General features: G+C 40.1%; 1 protein-coding gene across 1 annotated transcript in view; it reads right to left on the bottom strand.

Annotated features, from left to right (window-relative positions):
- The window catches only part of TARS3 (threonyl-tRNA synthetase 3), a 65,883-nt gene that overhangs the window by 39,279 nt on the left and 3,588 nt on the right, over nucleotides 1-23,016 (bottom strand). Inside the window, exons 4-10 of the mRNA XM_070571533.1 lie at nucleotides 16,921-17,044; nucleotides 11,671-11,792; nucleotides 9,853-9,970; nucleotides 7,033-7,097; nucleotides 4,423-4,501; nucleotides 3,433-3,579; nucleotides 2,238-2,336 (exon numbers count right to left, since the gene is read on the bottom strand). Of these exons, the coding sequence (XP_070427634.1) occupies nucleotides 2,238-2,336; nucleotides 3,433-3,579; nucleotides 4,423-4,501; nucleotides 7,033-7,097; nucleotides 9,853-9,970; nucleotides 11,671-11,792; nucleotides 16,921-17,044 (754 nt within the window). The remainder of the gene's footprint in view (nucleotides 1-2,237; nucleotides 2,337-3,432; nucleotides 3,580-4,422; nucleotides 4,502-7,032; nucleotides 7,098-9,852; nucleotides 9,971-11,670; nucleotides 11,793-16,920; nucleotides 17,045-23,016) is intronic.

A 23,016-nucleotide genomic window follows, 5' to 3' on the forward strand; every position in this document is an offset into this window, starting at 1 on the left:
GCTCACCTGCCCCTACACCTGACTGAGATGACACATTAGTAGATTGTGAGCCCACGTGATAATCACAGGACACTTGGAATAGTTTTTCTCAGTAGTAGAACACATCTGAAGGGCAGAATGGACTCTCCTTTGGTCTTTTGGGGCTGAAGAGATGATGACCCACCAGACTGTTGACTGGAAACTCAGAGGGCCATGCCCTAGAAACAGGGATGAATCAGAGGTAGAATGTGATTTATCAAAATGGAAGCCCAGCCCTAATTCAGCTCAGTCTCTGACTGGATTGAGTGATCAGCCTTCAATTCTGGCAGAGGGTCAATGCTCTGGTGGGAAATAATATTATCTAGAACCTCTGCAGTTATTTTTATATACAGTATCTAGCATATAATAAAAAACTTCGAGGTATGGGAAGAGGCAAGACCATGTAACAGATAACCAAGAGAAAAAACAGGCAAAATTCCTAAAAATTTGTTTGGTTGTTTTATTTTTTTTTCATGGAAAGGCCAGTTTCTTCAGACAAGGGTATCTGGGAGTTCAAAGTTCTCCACCTCATCTGTATCTGCTAAATATTTCCTTTCCAAACCTCAGGGACCCACTCCTTCCTATCAGTGCCCTTACCTTAGTATGAGAGACCACTGGGGTTGTGTATTTCAATGGTTGTACAATTTGCAACCCATACAATCATACAACCACAGAGGCTTTCTGTCTATTCACACACTCCACCCCCAACCTAGAGTTCAAGATGTCAAAGGCTGTGTTAATTTTCCAGCAAAAACAGTACATCCAAAACAGCAGCTGTGATGGTCATTACCACCTGCCGAAGTCTCCAGTAATCTTCAATGATTCTTCAAGTCGCACCTCCCCACCCTCTGGTCTTCTACCATGGCTAAGCACTGGCCAATCCCTATGGAAGGTATGTAACTCAGGTCACAGAGTCCAAAGCGGTCAGCTTCCAGGGGCACAGCACAAGAAGAGAAGGAAGGAAAATGAGTCAGGTGAAGCAGACAGAGAATGACCAGTACATTCCATGTACCCTTTTCAGGAAGTTACTGAAGAAACTGCTCCCCCAAATGAGAGGGATAAGCAAGGAAGAGGAAGACACAGGATCAGGAAAGAGGGGAATCAGCATAGGAAAGACATGAGGGAGTAACCAGGATGAGGAGGAAAAGAAGTCCTAAGACATCAGTTGGCAAGAATCTTAGCAGCAAGTTAATTCTGGAGTGAGAGAACTAAATTTGAAAAAAAAAATTGACTCAGAGATTATCTGAACCATCAGAACATGCTGCAAGGAGTTTCAGATTTTCATAGAAAGGTGAGGATGAATTAGTGACAGGCACATAGAAAACTGAGTAAATGAAAATTTTCAGTAAATGAAAATTATTAATTATAGGAAAGACCAAAAAGAAGCACAAGAAAGGAAATGTAATCCTCCTAGCCCACATGGATACCTCTGAACAGTATCTATAAGGTCCTAACGGAGACTTTCTAATCCATGGACTGGCATTACACGTAGGTATTTTACAGAACTGTTTTTTCACTCTTTGCTCTGGAGCTGCCACATCACCTGGGAGGCACCTATGACGACGGAGGAGCACCAGTGTCCACTGACCACATGTGGAGAAGCGGTGCTTCATAGCTTAGCGTTCTGTGCCAAATATGACACTTCCTGCTTTCTTCTCTTTCACAGAGAGTTCTGCACTTGGTCTAATGCTTGTCTTTGTATTGTATGTATCTTTGTATGGCTTCTCTAGAAACTTATACGGACAATAGGTGCATTTAATGAAACCCAAGAATGAATTTATTTAGGGAAAATACAAATTATCTCAATGTTTTTATTAGAAGGCAAAATCCACTATTTCTCTTCTAGGTTCAAAATTCTTAATATTACTAAAATAAAATGAATGAAAATACTTGGGACCGGCCCCGTGGCGCAGCGTTTAAGTACGAACATTCCGCTTCAGTGCCCCAGGGTTAGCTGGTTCAGATCCCGGTGCGGACACGGCACCGCTTGGCACGCCATGCTGTGGTAGGCATCCCACATATAAAGTAGAGGAAGATGGGCATGGATGTTAGCTCAGGGTCAGGCATCCTCAGCAAAAAGAGGAGGATTGGCAGCAGTTAGCTCAGGGGTAATCTTCCTCAAAAAAAAAAAAAAATGCTTGGCCATTTTACTGTGAGAGAAAATAGTAAAATGTAAAATGGAGTTGAATAAGAATAAAATATTTTTTAAATTAACTTACTCGTATGAAATCCATAAGTGTATTATAAATGAAGGCTCCTCTGGGAAGGAAAAAACAGCTTCCAGGACTCAGATCATGGAAAAAGAAAAGCTCTTGTTCCTAGATTAAAACAATAATTGCATTTCAAATTTCATTGCTATTGCTGAATATTTACTGTACACATGCTAGGATATGCTAGGAGTAAAACATATACTCAGTTATCATTTCCATCTTCTAATAACTGACATTCCAAAGTCTCTCAATACCGATATCTAAATATATGTAAAAGCACATGTAAAATTATAATTCATATTACGATTGCTTAGCTTTTATTTCAACTTCTACTTATGGCTAATTTCTTACTTGGCACCATGGAGTATGGATCAACATGACAAAAAAGATCAGAAAAGTGCACTGCCGGAGGTGGGCATTAAGTGATGGTGACCATGATCACGGCTGTCACATTCTGAGAGCCTGCCCATGCCATCACCTAGCGTCTGTCCTTGCATGAGCCCTGCAAGGCTGCCCAGCAAGAGACAAGGACATGCAGTTCCGTAAGTGAATACCTGGCCCATCATATAACACAGCTAATAAGTGGCAGGATTGAGATTAAAACCAGGTCTACCTGCGTTCACATCTCATTCCTTCTTTCTGTTCTACTTCCCAAATGAAAAGTCTATTACCAAGTATACATAATTTCTTAAAAGGTATTTTTATATCATGATAAAAATAGGAGAATGGGCCAGCCTGGTGGCACAGGTTAAGTGCCCATGTTCTACTTTGGTGGCTCGGGGTTCACTGGTTCAGATCCTGGGTGCAGACATGGCACCGCTTGGCATGGCATGCTGTGGCAGTCATCCCACATATAAAGTAGAGGAAGATGGGCATGGACGTTAGCTCAGGGCCAGGCATCCTCAGCAAAAAGAGGAGGATTGGCAGCAGTTAGCTCAGGGCTAATCTTCCTCAAAAAAAAATAAAAATAAGAGAAGGGTGCAATTTTTAAAACCTAATAAAAGATACAGGAAGGAACAAGGTTAGAAGCCATCCAGGGTATTAGCATGAAAGCACTGAACAGCAAACTATGAGTGCCAGCAAAATAGAAGATAGGAGAAGAAGAAGAAATATTATTATTAAAACAATATGGTTTTATGAGATGTAATCGTAAGCCAACAAAAGAATGTTACCACCTCAGTAGTGCTTAGGGTGTGCAGCATACCTTCCCAATTTTCCTGTGATCTCGGTTCTTGGCTTCCTCTTGGAACTTTTCCCAGTTTTTCATCATCTTGTTATCAGGAAAGGATATCCCATAGATCCTCTGTAATGTTTCCATTTCAGGATTGCCCTCCCAATATGTTGAGGAATTCTAAACATCAAACAACATTTTGGTCAACATATAAAAAATATCTGGTTACAAACAAAACTGCTCTTAAGCACGTATACAAATTTCCACTCTAACATCAACATAGCTTACTTAAAGATGATTTTTTGTAGTACTTGAAAAAATCTTTAATTCTAACTAAAACTTCCCAGCCCAAATTATATCATTAATCATAAACTATGTTGAGCCTGCGGCGGATTCTAGGAATAGAAAGTGATAAAGAAAGAGTGGAAGTGAGGGAAGGTTAAACAGCAATTGTGATCACCAAGGAGGGGAGCAGCAGAGGAAGGAGAGGCAGGAAGCGAAGACAGGCCTTGCTGATCCACGGCCAGTGGTTAAGAACAGTGCTGTCATCAACCCTCATCTCACCACCTGCGGGAAAATAAGGCCCAGAGAGGCCAGGACTGCAAAGTCAGTCCCCAGCCTCTTCATTCCCAGAGCAATGTTTTCTCCATCATACCACCATATCCCCTTTTGTTTTTTCCTTTTCCTACAGTACATTATTCTCACATGCAGATAAACGTTCTTGTTCACATTAGGGCAATTCAAGAAAACAACAGTATGCAGAACAATATCTTAAAATATCATATGAAAAAGAAATGCATTATAACACAGTAAGGTTAAATCATAAACAATTAAAAGCTACATATAATGTTCTAATTACCAAAATTCTAAAACATCATATTATTTTTAGAAGTCCATGTAAAAATCAAATAAGAATGAAATGTTTTAAAATAGCATGATGTTCAGATTATAAAAGATAGGACTGAAATACCTTCTTATCTAGTTCACCTTAAGTTTGCTATGTTAAAAAAAATCAATTCTTACCTTGAAAATTTTTATGGCTTTAATTTTTCCAGTGTGTCTTACATGGGGGCCTTTACAAAGGTCAATTAGTGGACCACACCTATAATGGAATATTTAAAATATGCTCACAGAGTTACAGCTTTTTGGGTTATTCATTATAAACCATGTTCTCATATGTTTTAGGTAAAGAATTTCACTTATTTGTAAGTTTGAGGGCAATTTTTAATTTGGGGGCAATTTAAATTAATTTTTAATTTAGGGTGAAGGAGAGGCAATTCATCTAGTCTCAGATCCCAGTCTTCTCTCTTTTCCTCTAATTCAAAAGCTACAGAATCTTGTGAAAGAAACTGCATACAGAGACACCACTTTTCATTGCCACATCCCAAGGTTCTTACAAACTTCCTACTGTCATAAAATCAAAAAGCCATTTCCCTGCTCTACATTAATTTTCAAAACCAAAATTATATGAAGTTTATACAAAAGGCATTAATTTGATACCTTCCATTAAAAAATAAACTTCACCAAACCCATAGAATGTACAGCACCAAGAGTGAACTATAATATAAACCCTGGGCTCTGGGTGATCATGATGGGCCAATGTGGGTTCAGGGACTGTAACTAACGTGCTACTTCGGTGGGGGACGTTGATAGTAGGGGAAGCTGTACACATGTGGGATATATGCAAACCTGTACCTTCCTCCAAATTTCACTGTAAACCTAAAACTACTCTAGAAAATAAAGTCTATTAAAAAAATAAATATATAAGTTTCAAGGACTTTTTGTTTGTTTTTAGCCTCTCTGGTTTCACGACAAAATGCCTAAATGTCTCTTGGTTGATTAAAACAGCACATTGACTTACAATGCAAATCTCAGGCAAAAGTTCAGATCAGAGATGACGCCGCTATTAAAACACATGGGGCTGTAGCCAGGGACTCTCTTGCGCCTACAATGAACAAGGACCCCCAAGCCTATAATGAACAAGGACCCCCAAACCTATGATGAATAAGGACCCCGCCCAAACCTATGATGAACAAGGACCTCCAAATCTATAATGAACAAGGACTCCCAAATCTTAATGAGCACAGCCTTTTCTTCAAGTACAGGAACATTAACAGAGTCAAAATACTTATAACACAGGTCAGAGGGAAGGTTACCCAACATCAACTAATATAAGGAAAATTTAGTAAAGAAAAGTAAGTTATTCCTTTTAACTATTCCAACCAATTTTAAATATTTTTAAAGTTCACTGGTTAAAAAGTTAAAAATTACAATGAACACATAAAGGGACTGGCTGATTCACCAAAGTGGAATGAAGCTTGAAACATGAAAGTTTCATTTCTTTGAAGGACCAGGGTTAATATATTGTTCTCTGTCCACGATGGAGTAAATCAACGTTCAGAGCAATGGAAGGAATGTCTAATTAGCATGAAAGGCCTCAATACTCTAATCTTTAAATAAACCCACAGAAAAAAAAGTCATTTATTTTCCAAAAATTAAATACAGCCATTCAAATTGATACAATAAGAAGTGTTGATGTTGATCTAAGTAAAGTTAAAAAAACAAAAACAAAAACAAAAAAGGTCAAGTAGCAGAAGCCAGAATTTCAAAACTTAACATACCTTTTCTATTTCTTCATTTATTTTTATACTTTAAAATGGCTATCCTAATATTTATTTGAATTACAGGTAATTAATAAGAAAACCTTATCAGGTCATGAGATAGTGGCAAAAATAAGATAAACATGGTATCCCACTTCAATGTGAAATGGCAATGAGTTCATATCATAATTTAAGAAATGCCCTGTGCATAGTTCACAGAAGGGGTATGATTTTACTTATAGTACAATTAAACCAGAAAACCATAAGTACTTGACTGTGGAAAACAAGTGTCCCAATGGATATGTGTGATGGTATAGACTATACAGACACCAGATCTTCTAAGATGGGACCATGAAGGTCACAGCGGCAGCCAGGTAGCCAGAACACACAGAAATGGGGAATGGCAATTACCTGTAATACAGCTTAAAAATGGATGAATAAAAAGGGGCTCAGGAGCCTAACGCTAAACTAACAGAACTAAGTCACTGTACTGATTTCCCTTCCCTCTTCTTACCACTTGACTTTGCCTTTGCTTCCAACTTTTTGTTTCATCATGAATATCCTGCTAACGCATAAAGGTCGATATGTGACTTTTCACATAAAAGAGAAAAAACACTTTGGACTCTGGGCACTACAGCACAAGGCAGAAAATCACTGTGTGCTGAGATGGCCCACAACAGCTCCCACCACCACCTTCATAAGAATGTGGGAGGATTAACAAAATTCCTTTCCCTAACAACCCCCCAAAAATGTAAGGCACTGGGCGAACACAGTCTCACCCACTTGGAGAAAGATGCTGTTACAGCTAACATCAGAAAACAAAATTTGGGTTTTTGTACCATCCTGATGAATACAAACAAGAAAAAAATAATTCCCTTTGGTGATAACATTTTGGAGTCCCTAACTAAAGCAGTATATCAACTATGCAAATTTACACATCGACCCCCAACAGCCAGAGACAAACTGCTTCCACTGCCAAGGCCTTCAGGTTTACCACTGAGCAGTGTTTAAAATTCATGCACACACACTTTACCTGTAAACTGTGGTAGTTGGCGTGTTAACCTTCTCATTCAGGATGCGGCATTTAAATTTATTGTACTACAAAGAAAAATATATTTGCATGTTATTACATAAAATGTTTGAATGGAAAAAAACTTCCTTTTTCAACAAACATTGAATGGCCATCTACCATGCGTTAGGTGCTGAGACCCTGGGGATATGAAGAGCTCATAGCCTAGAGCCATACTGTCCAGCACAGGAGCCACAAGCCCTTGAGGCTGCTGAGCACTGGAAAGGCAACTAACCTGAAATGAGATGTGCTGCAAATGCAAAACACACTGGATCAGGGTCATAATGTGAAAAAAGGACATAAAGTAGCTCATTAATTATGTTAATTATTTTTGTATTTAATTAAAAATAATTACTATGTTACATGTTGAAGTGATCTTTTTGCTGTATTGGGTTAAAAAAAGTTATAAAAGTTAATTTCATCTTTCTTTTACTTTTTTTTCTGGTTAGGAAGATTGGCTCTGAGCTAACATCTGTTCCCAATCTTTTATTTTCGCTTGAGGAAGATTAGTACTGAGCTAACATTTGTGCCAGTCTTCCTCTATTTTGTATGTGGGTTGCCGGCACAGCATGGCTTAACAAGTTGTGTAGGTCCACGCCTGAGATTCAAACCCGCCAGACTTAACTACTATGCTATGGGGCCAGCCCATCTTTTACTTTTAAAATGTGGCTACCAGAAAATTTAAGATTACATATGTGGCTCATATTTGTGGATTGCATTATACTTCTATCGGACAGTCCTGTTCCAGAAGATTCTAATTTTAACTACAAGAAATAAATAAATAAAATTCTGAGGACACAGCTACATTATTAATTTGCGTAAAAATTAAAACAAAGTTTATAGTAAAAGATATCATTATGTTAAAAAACTTAGCAGACATTTTTCTTTCATGCTTTCATCACTATTACTATGATATTGGTACTTTATATTAAATAACTACTTAAAGGAGGTAGCTGTTGGGAGAAAAAATGGATTTGTATGATTTAACTGTTTCATACTTATATGTTAAAATCAAATCATTTTACTTCATGAAGGCTTTACTGAATTTAGTTCTCAACCCACAGAATAGGGGAAAATAATTGTAAATCACATATCTGATAATGAGATCAGAATATATAAAGAATTCCTAGAATTCAACAACAAGAAACAAACAACTCAGTTCAAAAATGGGCAAAGGATTTCAATAGATATTTCTTCAAAGAATATATAGAAATGGCCAATAAGCACATGAAAAGATGCTCAACATCACTAGTCATTAGAGAAATGCAAATCAAAACCACAATGAGATACCACCTAACACCCATTAGGATGGCTATTAGCAAAAAAAAAAGAAAATAACAAGTGTTGGCAAGAATGTGAAGAAGCTGGAACCCTTGTGCATTGTTGGTGGGAATGTAAGTAAAATAGTACTGTCACTGTGGCAAACGGTATGGCAGTTGCTCAAAAAACAAAACGCAGAATTTCCATATAATTCAGCAATTCCACTCTAGGTATATACTCAAAAGAACTGAAAGCAGGGACTTGAACAGACATCTGTACACCCATGTTCATAATTTTTCACAATAGTCAAAAGATGGAAGCGACCCAAGTGTCCGTCTTCAGATGAATGGATTAACCAACTGTGGTCTATGCACACAAAGGAATACTACTCAGTCTCAGGAAAGGAAGGAGATTCTGACACACGCTACAACATGGATGAACCTCGAGGACATGCTGAGTGAAACAAGCCAGTCACAAAAGGACAATATTGTACTATTCCATTTATATGAGGCTCTCAGTGTAGTCAAATCTATAGAGACAGATGGAGGGGAAGGGAGAATGAGGAGTTTGTGTTTAATGGGTACACGTTTCCTGTTGGGGAAGATGAAAAAGCTCTGGACATAGATGCTGGTGATGGTTGCACAACAATATGAATATACTTAATGCCACTGTACACTTAAAAATGACTAAAATGATATATTTTATATTTTGGATATTTTACCACAAAAAAAAGAGTAGCTGCAACTTTTACTAAATCCAAATCTATTTTTTTAACTCAAGCCCATAAAACTAACAATATTGTGCTTTCAAATTATAGTCGTGCATCACTTAACAATGGGGACACGTTCTAAGAAACGTGTCATTCAGCAATTTCGTCCTTGTATGAACATCACAGAGTGTACTCACACAAACCTAGATAGTATAGCCTACTACACAGCTTGGCTACATGGTACTAATCTTAGGAGACTACTGTCATATATGCAGTCTGCCCTTGACTGAAACATCATTATGCGGTGTATGACTATATGTGCTTTCTCTGATATTTGTGATTTTAAAAATAAAATTATGAATATATCTAAGTACATTGGTTAAAACACATAAAGAGAAAACTGAAATTTTATACAGGTTACTCCAAGCTAAAATCTAAAAAAAAAGAAAAAAAATAACCACAGAAAACCCCAAAGGAAAGAGAAAAGCCAGAATTGTATACGGTATTAAAAATATTGTTGAAGTTAGTAGTCAGAATATTAATACTAAAAATTAATCAGATTTATAAATACATACATGAAAACTATTCACCTGGCCCTTTACCTACCTATGTCTGCATTAAAATTCTCAGGAAATAGTAGGGAAATAGCACATTGAGTGACTGGTGACAACATCACAATAGGTTGCCAAATCATTTGGAACAACTGGGCTAGTACCAGTCAATTACTTAGTAAAAAAAAAAAGGTTGTCTATGTTAATTATTTTTAATATTCTCGGCAAAAAGCTTTGTTATTCTAAAGAGTTTCCTGAATTTACCTTAAACATTTCCAGGAGGACTTCCTTGCTGACTTCTAATCTTTCAAAGGCTTGCTTTTCTTTTATGATCGTCTTACACATGCCCTCCAGCGCCGACAGCTCTGTGCTGGACACTGCTCTAAAAGGAAGAGCAAGTAAGAATCAACACAGATTTTTCAGACAATATGCATGTTTCTTTGTGTGGACCTTTGTCCTGTAGACTTTGTCTCTAATTACACACTTTCCAAATTGAGGAATTTGGGTTTTTTTGTACCAGGACTTTCAGAAAGTCAAAAATTCACATACAAGGCAGATGCTATCTCTCAAAGAGGAGACAGCCATCAACTTCACTTCTTCTCTGCAGTGAGGCGTGCCATTTGAAAACCCCGTTAGAAACGACCCCAGGTGGACTGTAAGCTCCTTTCAGGCCTGTTCCGTGCAGTCTTCCTCGTCCCTCACACATTTATACTTTTGTTCAGAGGGCTGTATGAAGCGCTCGCCGTGTCCCTGCCCTCACTGACTGTGGAGCCCAGGCTGAAGGAAGATCTGTGTGCGTGAGCAGCGGAGTCGGAGCTGGGTGCTCAGGAGGGCAGCGGGCCTCTGCAGGCATGGACTGACCTCCCTCAGTCACTCCCAGGTTTCAGCTCACTCCCCTCCAACCACGCTGGCTTCCTGCCACTCCTCAAACAAGCATGGCATACGCCCAGACGGGGCTGTTCCACAGAGGCCTGGCACGTTCTTCCCCTAAAGGACCATAAATACCCCCCAGCAGCCTCAGAGCCTTGCTCCCTCCTTCCACTCTGGTGCCTGCTTCAAAGTCACTTTACCCTTTCCTGACTGCTTTCCTGTCACAGCACACACTTCCCCATACCTGGTTTATTTTCCTTCATGGCACTCATCACCACCTGACAGTGGATGCTGTTTGTTTATTGTCTGTCTGAGCTAACCACACTGTTCGTTCCACAAGGACAGGCTGATCTGTTCACTGCTGAATCACCAGCAGCAAGCACAGCACATAGTAGGCAGTCAAAAAATCTTGCTGAATGGATCTCGGAGCGGTGGTAACAGGGGATGAAGCCGGATCTGCCTGAAGGCAGGACTACAGAATACTGGATGCTCAGGAGAGATGAGGGAGATCATTTAAGCAGGATGGAGGTGACAGGGAAAGGCAAAATGTACCATAGTCATCCAGGCAGGAGATGTTGTGGGTCTAAATTAAGGCAGAAGTACAGAGGAGGAGAGGAGGATGGGAGAGCTATTTAGTAGACGAAATTGGCAGAACTGGACTGAGCGACGGGATGGTGGGGTGGGGATGAGGAGCAGGGAGGAATTGGAAGGACCCTCCAGTTTCAGTTTGGACTGCTCATGGTATCCTTGAGAGCCATGAGGACTGCAGGGAAGGAGGTGGGCTTGGCTGGGCCTGTTGCTAATGATTTCAAGAACAGACCATTGAATGTGAGGCCCCTGTGAATTGCCCCATCTGGTATTCATCTGTGTGAGATGCTGGCCCAGATGGACAGCATCTTCGATTACCATGGACCAGAACCGAACTAATGGCTCTCCAGGGATTAACCTTCGCTTCCAGTCTCAATTAGTACTATGCTCTAGCAAGTCCCAGATTAGATAAATAGTATATCACTTTCTTCTGGGGAAAAGAAAGAAAACATTAAAGAAGTTACCTGGAATCTAAACTCATAAAAAAAATAATTTTCAAACATACCTAGCCAATCTATAATCACATTATGTAACATATAATTCACTAAATTAATACATAACCATTATTTTAAAAAAATGGACTATAAACACATGCATTCAGAAGTGACTATCCAGTGGTGTTACCTGTCTTCAATGAACATGTCATAATAAAATCCATTTTCAATGGGTGGACCGTAGCACAAGTGGCCTCCATAGTAAAGCTCCATGGCCTCCCCAAGAATGTGAGCACTGGAGTGCCAGTACACCTGCAGGGCACAGGACACAGAGGTCACTGGCTATCAAAATTATGTCATGGAAAATTATTAGTAAAAAAACATGAGTAAGAGCGTTGATAAATTTTAAGGGGATAAACACCAACACACAGGGCAACAGTGATTTCAAAAGAAAATCTCCAATGCCCACTTGGAAGAGCATATTTTCTGAGCACTCTGAGTTTCCACCAGAGCCATTTGCTTGGTTCTAGCGTAAAACTGCTGTTCTGAGTCACAGCTAAAGTACAGCTCCTAAATCATTTCCTTCTGTGTGTTTTAATTGCCTAAAAGCTTCAACCACCCACTTGGACACTGAGAAGAGTAGCCACACGGAAGCCTGGCTCAGCCCAGAGTGCAAGAAGGCGGGGAGTGACAGACACTAATTGCCTTCCTTTTTCTCCAGGGGCAGCATCTGAACAGAATGTGGAGGGCCAAAGACGCTGTTTATGACATCACTAACATTACCAAAATGTTTCATCTACACGGCAGTCTTCACATGCTGAACAGCACATGACTGTGGACGTTTGAAAGATGGCTAGTGGAGGGGGCAAGGTGTTGTGGGGGGAAGCCTGCTGGCTGCCTGAAACCCGGAAGGAGTAAATACATGAGTTAATTTACCATAGTCCAAAGGCCAGTCATCAGCTCTAAAAGTTCAGAAAACTCAGTACTGAATTCCCAAAGAATCAATGGTTTACAGATAAACTAAAACTAACCAAAGTCACCAAATACATACGAGTGCCAAAGGAACAAGATAATTGAGTCCTCTGGCAGCACTTTCTTTTCCTTTATTAAATAGGAAACAAATCAAAATTAGACAGATGTTTTATAAAATAAATAACCCAGAGCAAAGGGAGTTAGCTGCTTGAGCAGACTACGTGCAATCCTGACCCACGGCATTCGGCTGGGATATGATCTGCAAACAGACACAGAGGGTCAGTCCGTGGGGCAGAGCCCCTCTGCTCTGGATGGTGCTGGGATGGCAGGCCAACTGCCAACACCAGCCCAAGTCTCCTCTTCAGTGCTTTGTCCACACCTCGCTATCTGTTGAGCCAAACACTGTGTTAGGTGCTGGGGATGCAACAGTGAAAACACCTTAGTCACAGGCTTCATGCGGTTTACAGCCTGGTGGAGGAGAGACAGGCAAATGAATCTGTAAGTACATAATCACAAGATGAGAAGAGCAATTAAAAGGAGATGAACAAGCACTGTAATAAAGAACAGCAGCAAAGCCTCTACATTCTCAGGGAGTCAGGAAGGCCTGGGTGGCTAATACATTGGAGATGAACAAAGAGTAGCTCGAGAAAGGTTAGAGAGGTAAGAGAGGGCCAGTGACCACGCAGGGCTTGGGAGGAATTTGGGTTTTATTCTAATGCAATGGGACACATTAAAGAGTTTTAAGCAGAAAAGAAATGGACTCAATTACATTTTAAAACATTGTTTGGTAGCAATATCGGAATGGATTTCAGAGGAACGAGATAGCAGGTGGGCAGTTTCTTGGGTACTGCTACAAATGGCAGGATTATAGAATCTTGGCTAGTGGCAGTGGAGATGGAGAGAAGTGGGCAGATTCAAGACACATTATGAAAGTAACGGCTACCAATAAATTATAGACTAGAGTTGAGGGAAGGGGACTCATCACATACAACCTCCAAGATTCTGGGCTGAGCAACTGGGTACGTGGTAAACTTGTACACTGAGATGGGCAGCCAGGGAAGAAAGAAGTTTTGAGGTTAAAATCAAGAATTTCAATATAGACGAATGGAAGTAAAGATTCTTGTACAATATGTAGGTGGAGATGCCACATGGGCAGGAGTGTATATAAGACTAGGGCATTCTAGCTACAGATAGAAGAGTTGAGAGTTGACAGTTTATAGATGAGTATGACAGCTTAGAACAGGAGTTAAAGAAAGAAGGAGGCTATGACTGAACACGGAGGAATTCTTAACATTTGGAGGTGGATGAAGAAGAAAAAGCCAGCAAAGAAGACTGACAAAAAACAACCAGAGGTGAGAATAAAACTAGGAAAGCACTGGCGACATGGAGAACCTTAAAAAAAGAAGGGAGTGGTTAACTGTCAATTTTGCTGTGAAAATATATAGGATGGGGAGTTGGGGGGCGGGCGGCTAGCCATTGAAATTGCAGGTGATGTCAAACTAATGTCATGAGACCCTGGGAGAGGTCACTGAACCTAACTACAAGCATGTCGCAGAACTAGCAGCATCTGTTCTTATAGAATCTGCTTTTTTTGTTTACACCTCCAAATAAGCACCTTATGTTTTCTTGAGAATGAGACTGCGGCTGCACATCACGGATTGCTCCTGCGATTTCACAAAGATTCAGGGCAGAACATACACCTTAATACACCCTTTACCAGACGTGATGGTTACAAAAGCAAATAGCAATTAGATATATATTTAAACTTGAAAGCTCTATCATTTTATAAAACACCCCTTGTTTCTGGTGTGCGTATTTATCAACCTTACATGAACATTCTCACTCTGTCATTTTCCATATGAATTTATCCAGAGGGCAGGGAGTCCTTTCGTATGCTACATTATGCACTAAATATTCTTATAAATAGAATCCTCTCCTTTTTTTTTTTAAGATTGGCACCTGAGCTAACAACTGTTGCCAATCTTTTTTTTTTTTTTTTCTGCTTTATCTCCCCAAATCCCCCTGGTACATAGTTGTATAGCTTAGTTGCAGGTCCTTCTAGTTGTGGCATGTGGGACACCGCCTCAACGTGGCCTGATAAGCAGTGCCATGTCCGTGCCTAGGATCTGAACCTGTGAAACCCTGGGCCACGGCAGCAGAGTGTGCAAACTTAACCACTCGGCCATGGGGCTGGCCAATTTTTTTTTTTTTTTCGGTGACGAATATTGGCCCTGGGCTAACATCCGTTGCCAATCTTCCTTCATTTTGTATGTGGGATGCCACCACAGTGTGGCTTGACATGCAGCATGTAGGTCTGCACCTGGGACCCAAACCCACAAACACCTGGCTGCTGAAGCAAACTGTGTTAACATAACCGCTATGCCACTATGCCAGTCCTAGAATCATCTTTTAAAATAAAAGTGACGGGTAGGCCCGGTGGCATAGTGGTTAAGTTCGCACACTCCACTTCAGCAGCCCAGGGTTCACGAGTTCCAATCCCAGGCACAGACCCACACACTGCTCATCAAGCCCTGCTGTGCTGGTGTCCCACATACAAAATAGAGAGACACTGCCACAGATGTTAGCTCAGCAACAATCTTCCTCAAGCAAAAAGAGGAAGATTGGCAACAGACGTTAGCTCAGGGCCAATCTTCCTCACCAAAAAAATAAAAGTGAGAGTTTGCTATTTAATGGAGACTTGAATTTTTCAGTAAAGCAAAAAATGCTTTTACAAAATCATTAATTTATCATTTTGTAGATCTGAGTTTTCTAGATTCACTTTCCTATAGGGTTTCTTTTTCCTGGATAGTCACTAAATATTGATAAATTGGTTTATGTTCAAAATCTTGCTAATATTTTCATAGTAATAGGAAAATAAAATCCAAGAACAAAAAAAAACCTTTGTTACTAAATTACACTAGAGGAAGCGTCAAGATCTTGAAAAAGTTACCTAACTGTTCCAAGCCATGGCTATTTCATCTGTAAAATGGGGATTAAAACAGTGGCTGTGTGATAGAGTAACTGAAGACTCATGACATAATGCACATACGGAGCTGGGGCCAGTGCCTGGCACATAACATGCATTCAGTCAATGTTTATTACCGTTATCATTTTCATCAACAACCACAAATATTTATGGAAGTCCCATAATGCAATGTCAGGAACCACATTAGTATCATGGCAAGCAGAGGGCATGCTGGTTAGGCAGTCTAGAAAGATTCCCAATGATAATGAGTGTTTTCTTTTTCATGACGTCACGAAACACAAGGATGAAAGAACTCCAAAGAGCCAACACCTCCATGGAACACTGAACTTGGCAGCTCCTCCCCACCCCCACTCAAATCCCTGACAGTGCGAGTTCAATAGCTGACTGCTAGAGAAGGGTCGCAGAAAGATGCCTGCAGGTCAACCAAGAGCCCGGCAGTGTGGGAAAGCGCAAGGCTTGCTCACACCCAGGTTCAGGCAGCATTTGGGCCCTTAGAAGAGGACTGAAACTAACCAACTACCACGGCTGCTCTCTGTTCCAGACCCTATTTTACTTTATCCAGAGACTGACACCGTCTGAAAGCACCTATTGTTTGTTTTCTTGTTCACTATCTCCTCCCACTAGATGTGAACTCTGGAGCGGGAGCCTCAATGCTTTGTCCACTGCAGCCCCACAGAACCTCGCACCTGCATCCCTTGCCTTAGACACTGGTTAGTTGACTGAGGGAATAAATAAAATTTTACAGGTCCAGGGATAACACCTGGGATGAAGTTAGGTGACAATTGTTAAGAACTAGAGAGAAAAATTAAATAATAGATATAAGCTATTTATTTTTTAAAAAACTTGCTCTTTCTGAATCGCTTGTAAATATGATTTTATTAATACTGTATTGTTTAACTATTAAATGGCTATACTCTGCATATTTTAAACAAAGAAGTAATTATAATATGGTTCTACAGTTTGGATTAATAAATCAAGAAATTCCACGTAAGCTTCACAACTAATGCAACCTAAGCATTCACAGGTTAGGTTTTATTGAGACAACGGACCTCTTAAAGGGAGACTGCAAAGTGAGGGTGACAGTGTATATCAGAGACTTATGTGAAAATGTGGTATCTATTTTATGGAATATTACACAAACAAGTATTTAAAGGATATTTGAGTTTTGATAATTTTTTCCAATTCTCCCACACATATTAAATTATAAAGTAGATCCATTTTTAAGAGTCTAATAAAAATTCATTTCAAATACACACTGATTTAATAATTAAAGCATTCTAACTTAAGGAAACAACAAAATTGATATATACTTGTATATATTCATTCCATAAAACATATTAAATATTTATTAAATACCAATATACACATTTTAAATCTTGGCCACAAAACTCCTCATTCTTGACTTCAGTTTGTGACTTTGTATATAAAGTAGTTTATAACATAAACACCCGAAGTTTGGTTGGTTGGTTTTTAAATACTTACAGCTTGAGCTTCCTCACTATCAAACATGAGCAGCTCCAAGGTGGAGTCCCCTTCCAACGGACGGTCCAAGTCCCATAATTCACCATTGACTTTGGCTACCACTGTGCTTTCAGCCAGTTCTTGACTAGTGAGAGAAAAGTCACTTGGGAGTTAACCTTATCACATTCTACAACAATTCATTAAAACAAAAGATTAAAATAATTCCCAGGGCAGGGCCAGCCCTGTGGCAAAGTGGTGAAGTTCAGCGCACTCTTGGCACACTCCACTTCGGCAGCCCAGGTTCACGGGTTTGGATCCTGGGCACGGACCTACACCACTGGTTAGCCATGTTGTGGCGGCAACCCACATACAACAAGAGGAAGACTGGTACAGCTGTTAGCTCAGGACTCATCTTCCTCAGGCAAAAAAACAAAACAAAATAAAAAATAATAATAATAATTTCCAGGGTTTTTTTTAAGTGGATAGAAAGTACAAATGTAAACTAATAAGACAGATATTTTTTATTTTGCAATATTTATTAAGTGCAAAAGTAATATGCATTCACTGTAAAAAACTTGGAAAACAGAAAGCACAAGAATAAAACAAAAATCACATATACATCTCATCACCCAGAGATAACTACTCATAACATTTGGTACATGTCTTTCCAGTCTTTTTTCTATGTTCACCCCGACTCACACATAAACATATATACTGGTTTTAAAAGCATAGTTGCCAATATAATTTTATAGCCTGCTTTTTCACTGCAATACCATCTGACAGATTCCAAAACAGTCTAGAAGTATCGTATTCATTGAGGAAGCCTCCACTCTGCACATTCCGGTCACCTGTGTTTTGCTATCATAGAGGTGGCTGCACAGACATCCAGACACATCCAGCTTTGTGTCTCCCGTGACTGTTTTCTGGGAATAAGCTCTCAAAGTGAAATTGCCAGGCCAAGGGGCACGAGCCTTTGAAAGATTTCTGACAAATATTGTCTGAGTGTACCACTTCCATGCACCCCAAAAGATTTTTTAAGTCTTTGTCAATTTGACATTGGGAATTGTCATTTTAACTTGAATTATTTGATTATTAATTTTAGTAAATGTTTACTGGCCATTTTTACTTTTTTTTTAACTGTTCATGTCCTTTACCTATTTTCTATTGATGCGTTGATCTTTTCCTTTCCTTTTCTTTGTGTGTCTTTCAAATGACATTTATTGTTGTTTCAAAATTATTTACAAAAAAACATTATAAGAAAGCTGGAAAGTACAGAAAAGCACCAAGAAAAAAAAATCACCCACAATCCTATTGCCCAGAAATTGCTGTTAACATTTTGCTGTATGTCCTTCCACATATTTTCATAAATATATACACCAATATAAAAAGTTTAATAGTACTATTCTGCATATGCTAATTGGTAACCTACTTTTTAAACTTAACAATAAATCACAACATTTTCCCTAACATTAGACAGACTCGTAAAACATGCTATTTAATGCAGTAGATGAACTTAATGAATCCCTTATTGCTGGGCATTTTGATTATTTCTTTGTGGGTTTTGTGTTTCTTTGTTTTGTTTTGGTAATGACAAATAATGCTGCAATGAACATTCTTGAACATACACCTTAGTACCCAATTATTTTCTCAGGAAAAATTCTAGAAGAAAAACTTCTGGGTCAAGGGAAATATACTTTTAATAACTTTTGTTGGAACATATTGCCAAATTCTCCTATCAGGAAGGGTGCAAGAGTACCTTTTCTCTGTGCCCTCATGTTAGGTACTACTAAATTGTGCCCTCTTTACAATGTAATGTTATAATCTGCATTTCCGTGAGTAACTTGAGCAGTGGTGCAGCACTGTGCTTAAGAGCATGCACTCTGATGTCAGGCCAACCAGGGTTTAAACATTGGACAATTTACTCCGTTTCTCTAAGCCTCAGTTTTCCCAGTAGTAAATTGGGCATTGTCGGACCTTCCTCATACACTTATTCTAAGAATTAAATAAAATGTACTCCTAATAACAATTTATAAATGTTAGACATTGTTATTAACAAAATAGCATTTTATTTTCATTTTTACTGGCTCTGATAGATTGCTAAGGGCTCCTCAAATCCACACTCTCCTTCTTCTACACTAAGTTTTCCAGCCTCCCTTGCAGCTAGATGTGGCATGCGACTAAGTTTGGAGGCGTGGATACAAGCAGAAGTGATATGTTGCACTTCTCTATCTCAGCCTTAAGACAATGGAGGGCACTTCTCCATCCACTCCCTGCCTTCTATGGACTGGAGCACAGAGGTACTGTTCCCTTTGGACCATGCAGACAAGAGCAACACCGTACCAGACAGTCCAGCAACTGGATGGAAGGAATTTAGGTCCCCAAATGACTGTACAGAGAAGTGCTGCCCTGCCAACCTGGACCCCACACCTCCAAACTACTATATGAGAGAGACTTTGACCATATTGAAGCCACTGAGTTTTCTGTAGTCTTTTTGTTGCAGTAGTTTAACCTGTATCTTAACTAATACAGAAATAAGCACCTGGAAGTGAGTAACAAAAACAAAACATGTGGCATTGGGTGAGCAGATGGGCAGTGGATAAAGGAAAGAGATACTAAAATACGGAAAGCCAATAACCCTTGTTATGGCAGAACAAAAGATTTGATAAAAACTGCAGGCAAACTAATGTGCTTCCAATGCCTGTAGCACATAAGGAAGCAGTTATAAAAGGGCAGAATGCTGATATCCACTTTTAGCTTTTAGCAAGATACAACCAGAATGAGATAAGATCAGGGGAGACGTGTCCAGTTTGCAAGCAGAGATGGAAGGGACAGGGTTTGCCAAGGGAGGCTCTCCTAGCCCGTGGCCTGTAACCCAAACTGACAAAGCCTGGATATGTGAGGCTGTGCAAGACTGGAAACACAATCTTCTGTCCCAAACAGCAGGAAGGACAGGCACTGACAGCCCTTCCCAAAGGCCAGGCATCAAGACAGGCAACAGGGGCCCATCTGGCACAAGGATTACAGCCTGTTGTTTCATCTGATCTCAGCCCATTAAACTGAGACAGAAGGGAGTGAGCCAAGTGCAAAAGCCAGGGAATAAAGGGGTGAAAAGTCTGTCTAGAAGAATTCTTTAAGTGAGATTACTTTCACTCGGAATTGATTAGAAGCAAACAGACCAAGGGCCTATTACAGTTAACTGCTTGAGGGAATTCTATTGCCAAATGAACTACAAATCCAGCTTACAAATACCTCTGACTGTTTGATCCTGAAAAGAGCCCTCAGCCTCCAAGTGTGCACCAGTGGGAACTGTGCTGTGCAAACCGCACGGCCTCCAAGAGGACAAACAGCCCTGCACTTCAGATGCAGCAAATGATGCTGATGGACAGTTATGAACCTCCCGAAGAGCAAAACGAGGGCCCACGAGAGACTGTGGACAAGAGAGCCGCTCCCAGCGAACAAAGGGTGGCCAGATGGGCTGACCCAAGCACAACCCACTGCCAAGTTGTGGGCCTCACAACCGCTGCCAGCAGGATCTGATGGTTTCTGTACACCAGTGCCTGCCATACTGCTCCTTCTTCTTTTTTCCAAATAGAACTTTGTGATTGTCTGTGTTTATTCCACCACTGTATACATGTGTGGATGGGCAGCCTTGTCCATTAGTTTATTTGTTGCTAGAGTGCAAGGAGCCAGCCTGACGGGGGTGTTCTGCACAACACTTGGAAATCCTGGGCTTCCAGTTGATGGGACCTGGAGTTGTCTCATTTGGGTAGAGAATGAGTGTGTGGGATGATGAAAGAAGGGTGCTCACAGATATCTGGGCGTTAGAGGAGCACACTGTGGCAGACACTATTCCCCTAAACCATTCTTCTCTCTTCCACAGTGAGAATGCTTTAGCTGAACATGTGGCTGGCCAGCAGGAGCTACACTTCCATTCTCTCTTACAGCTAGGGGTGGCCACGTGACCAAATGTGAGCTAACAGAATGTAAGTGGAAATTACAGTGTGCCACTAGGGGTCTTGGCCTCCAAGCATCCTCGTTCTTCAGCCATTCTTCCCCTTGCCTCCAGGCGGCTCCATGGATGGGAGCCAGCTTCCACGCCAAGACATTAACAAACCCTACCTAGGCAATGGCAGATTCATAAGATGGAAGGAGCCAGGGTCCATAAATGACTGCATGGACCAGAGATGTCCACCATCCTGGACTGGTCATCTCTGTACTGTTATGTGAGAGAACATGAGATCCACCTTATTTAAGCCACTTTCTTGGGGGTCTCTTTTTTGCAGCAGTTTAGCCTAACTCAGTGGTTCTTAAACATTAGCTTGCATCAGAAGCCCCTCTCATAAAAACATAGACTGTTAATTGATTCAGGAGGTGTGGGATGGGGCCCAAGAGTCTGCTTTTCTAACACGTTCCAAGGTGATCTAATGCTGTTGGTTTGGGGACCACACTCTGAGAACTACTCTTTCATGAACTACTATGAACTGTCCTTTGCCCATTTTTTCGACTGGGGTATTTTCTTAGGGTAAATGGCTACGTATAGAATTCCTAGGTCCAAGGGTTAGGGTCTGCACATTTTTAAGGCTTTAAAAGCTTGAAAGAGACCGCATGGATTCATCCTGCCTCCAGCAGGGCCATGTCCTCAAAATTGTATCGATATTAACTATTTTCCATACATCTTTGACAAATCAATAGGTAATAGGTAATTATTTTCATTTGCATTTATAAGATTATTTTTTCCTCTGTTCAAGTTTTCATCTGCTTCCTACTAATTTGAAAAACACTTAGAGAGCAATCATGTTTTACATGGAACATTTTTTTCCACAACTGTCATTTCCCATTTTGTGTGTCATTTTTACACATGGCCATTTTTCTTAAGTGTTTAATTTTTGTGCAGTTCGAATCTGTACATCTTTTCCTTAATGATTTCTACCTCACATGTTACGCTCAGAAAGGCCTACGCTCCCCCAGAGCAGGAATAACCACCTATGCAGTCTGCTCTCAGTTAAACAAGGGAACAGGCAGTATAACAGAATAAAGCTATTATCTTATATCCAGCCACCTCCCAGGACCCTTACTTACTCTTAACAGTTTTTAGTTAATACTGTTCTCTAATTCACTTTTTAAATTGTTTAACTGTTCTTTTACTAACTGCCTGAATTGAATTCTTAGTCTGTTTCTTTCATTCTTTCTTATTCAACAATAAAAGCCTTCAACGCCACAAATCTGTTTCTGATAACCACTCTGGATGTACTGGTGATAGATTTTGAAATGTATTCTCTTCATTAGAAATATTTTCTAAGAATTCTGTGCTTGTTTTTATTTCCTTTCACCCAAGTTATTTTAAAGAGCTTTTTTTTTAATTTTCAAGTTTTACTTTTTGTCTTATTGTCATTAATCTGTTTACTGCGTTTGTAAGTGATTTCACTGTACTCACAGAATGTGAACTGTATGTTTCTGCATTTTATTTAGGATTCTGAGGAGCCAAAAGCATGACCACAGGTGCCAAGAGAGAAGGCAGTGTCTCTGCCTGTAGAGCACAGAGATGGGCGAGGAGGCACGAAGTCTACCTTATAGTGTCATTACTCACACACATATGACCTTAATTTTGCCTATTTGATCTGTCAAGAGGAGTGTTACAGTCTACCACTCCTGAGTTTCTGTAATTTTGTATTTCTAATTTGATGCTATATATATTTTTTTTTTGAGGAAGATTAGCCCTGAGCTAACTACTGCCAATCCTCCTCTTTATGCTGAGGAAGACTGGCCCTGAGCTAACATCCATGCCCATCTGCCTCTACTTTATACGGGAGATGCCTACCACAGCATGGCTTTTGCCAAGCAGTGCCATGTCCACACCCGGGATCCGAACTGGCGAACTGCGGGCTGCCAAGAAGCAGAACGTGCAAACTTAACCACTGCGCCACCGGGCCGGCCCCATGATGCTATATTATTTAACTCATAAAGGCTCATGACAAATAATCACTGTGGATTGTATAATTGTATACTGTTCACCTATTTTTAAAGTAAGCCTCAGTATCCCACTGGATGATTTCAGTCCTGAATTCTGCTGTCTGACAGTAACATTACGGCCGCTGTTTTCTTATCAGGTTTGCCCAA

This window comes from Equus przewalskii, chromosome 1 (assembly GCF_037783145.1).
Source record: "Equus przewalskii isolate Varuska chromosome 1, EquPr2, whole genome shotgun sequence".
In the NCBI taxonomy this organism is placed as follows: domain Eukaryota; kingdom Metazoa; phylum Chordata; class Mammalia; order Perissodactyla; family Equidae; genus Equus; species Equus przewalskii.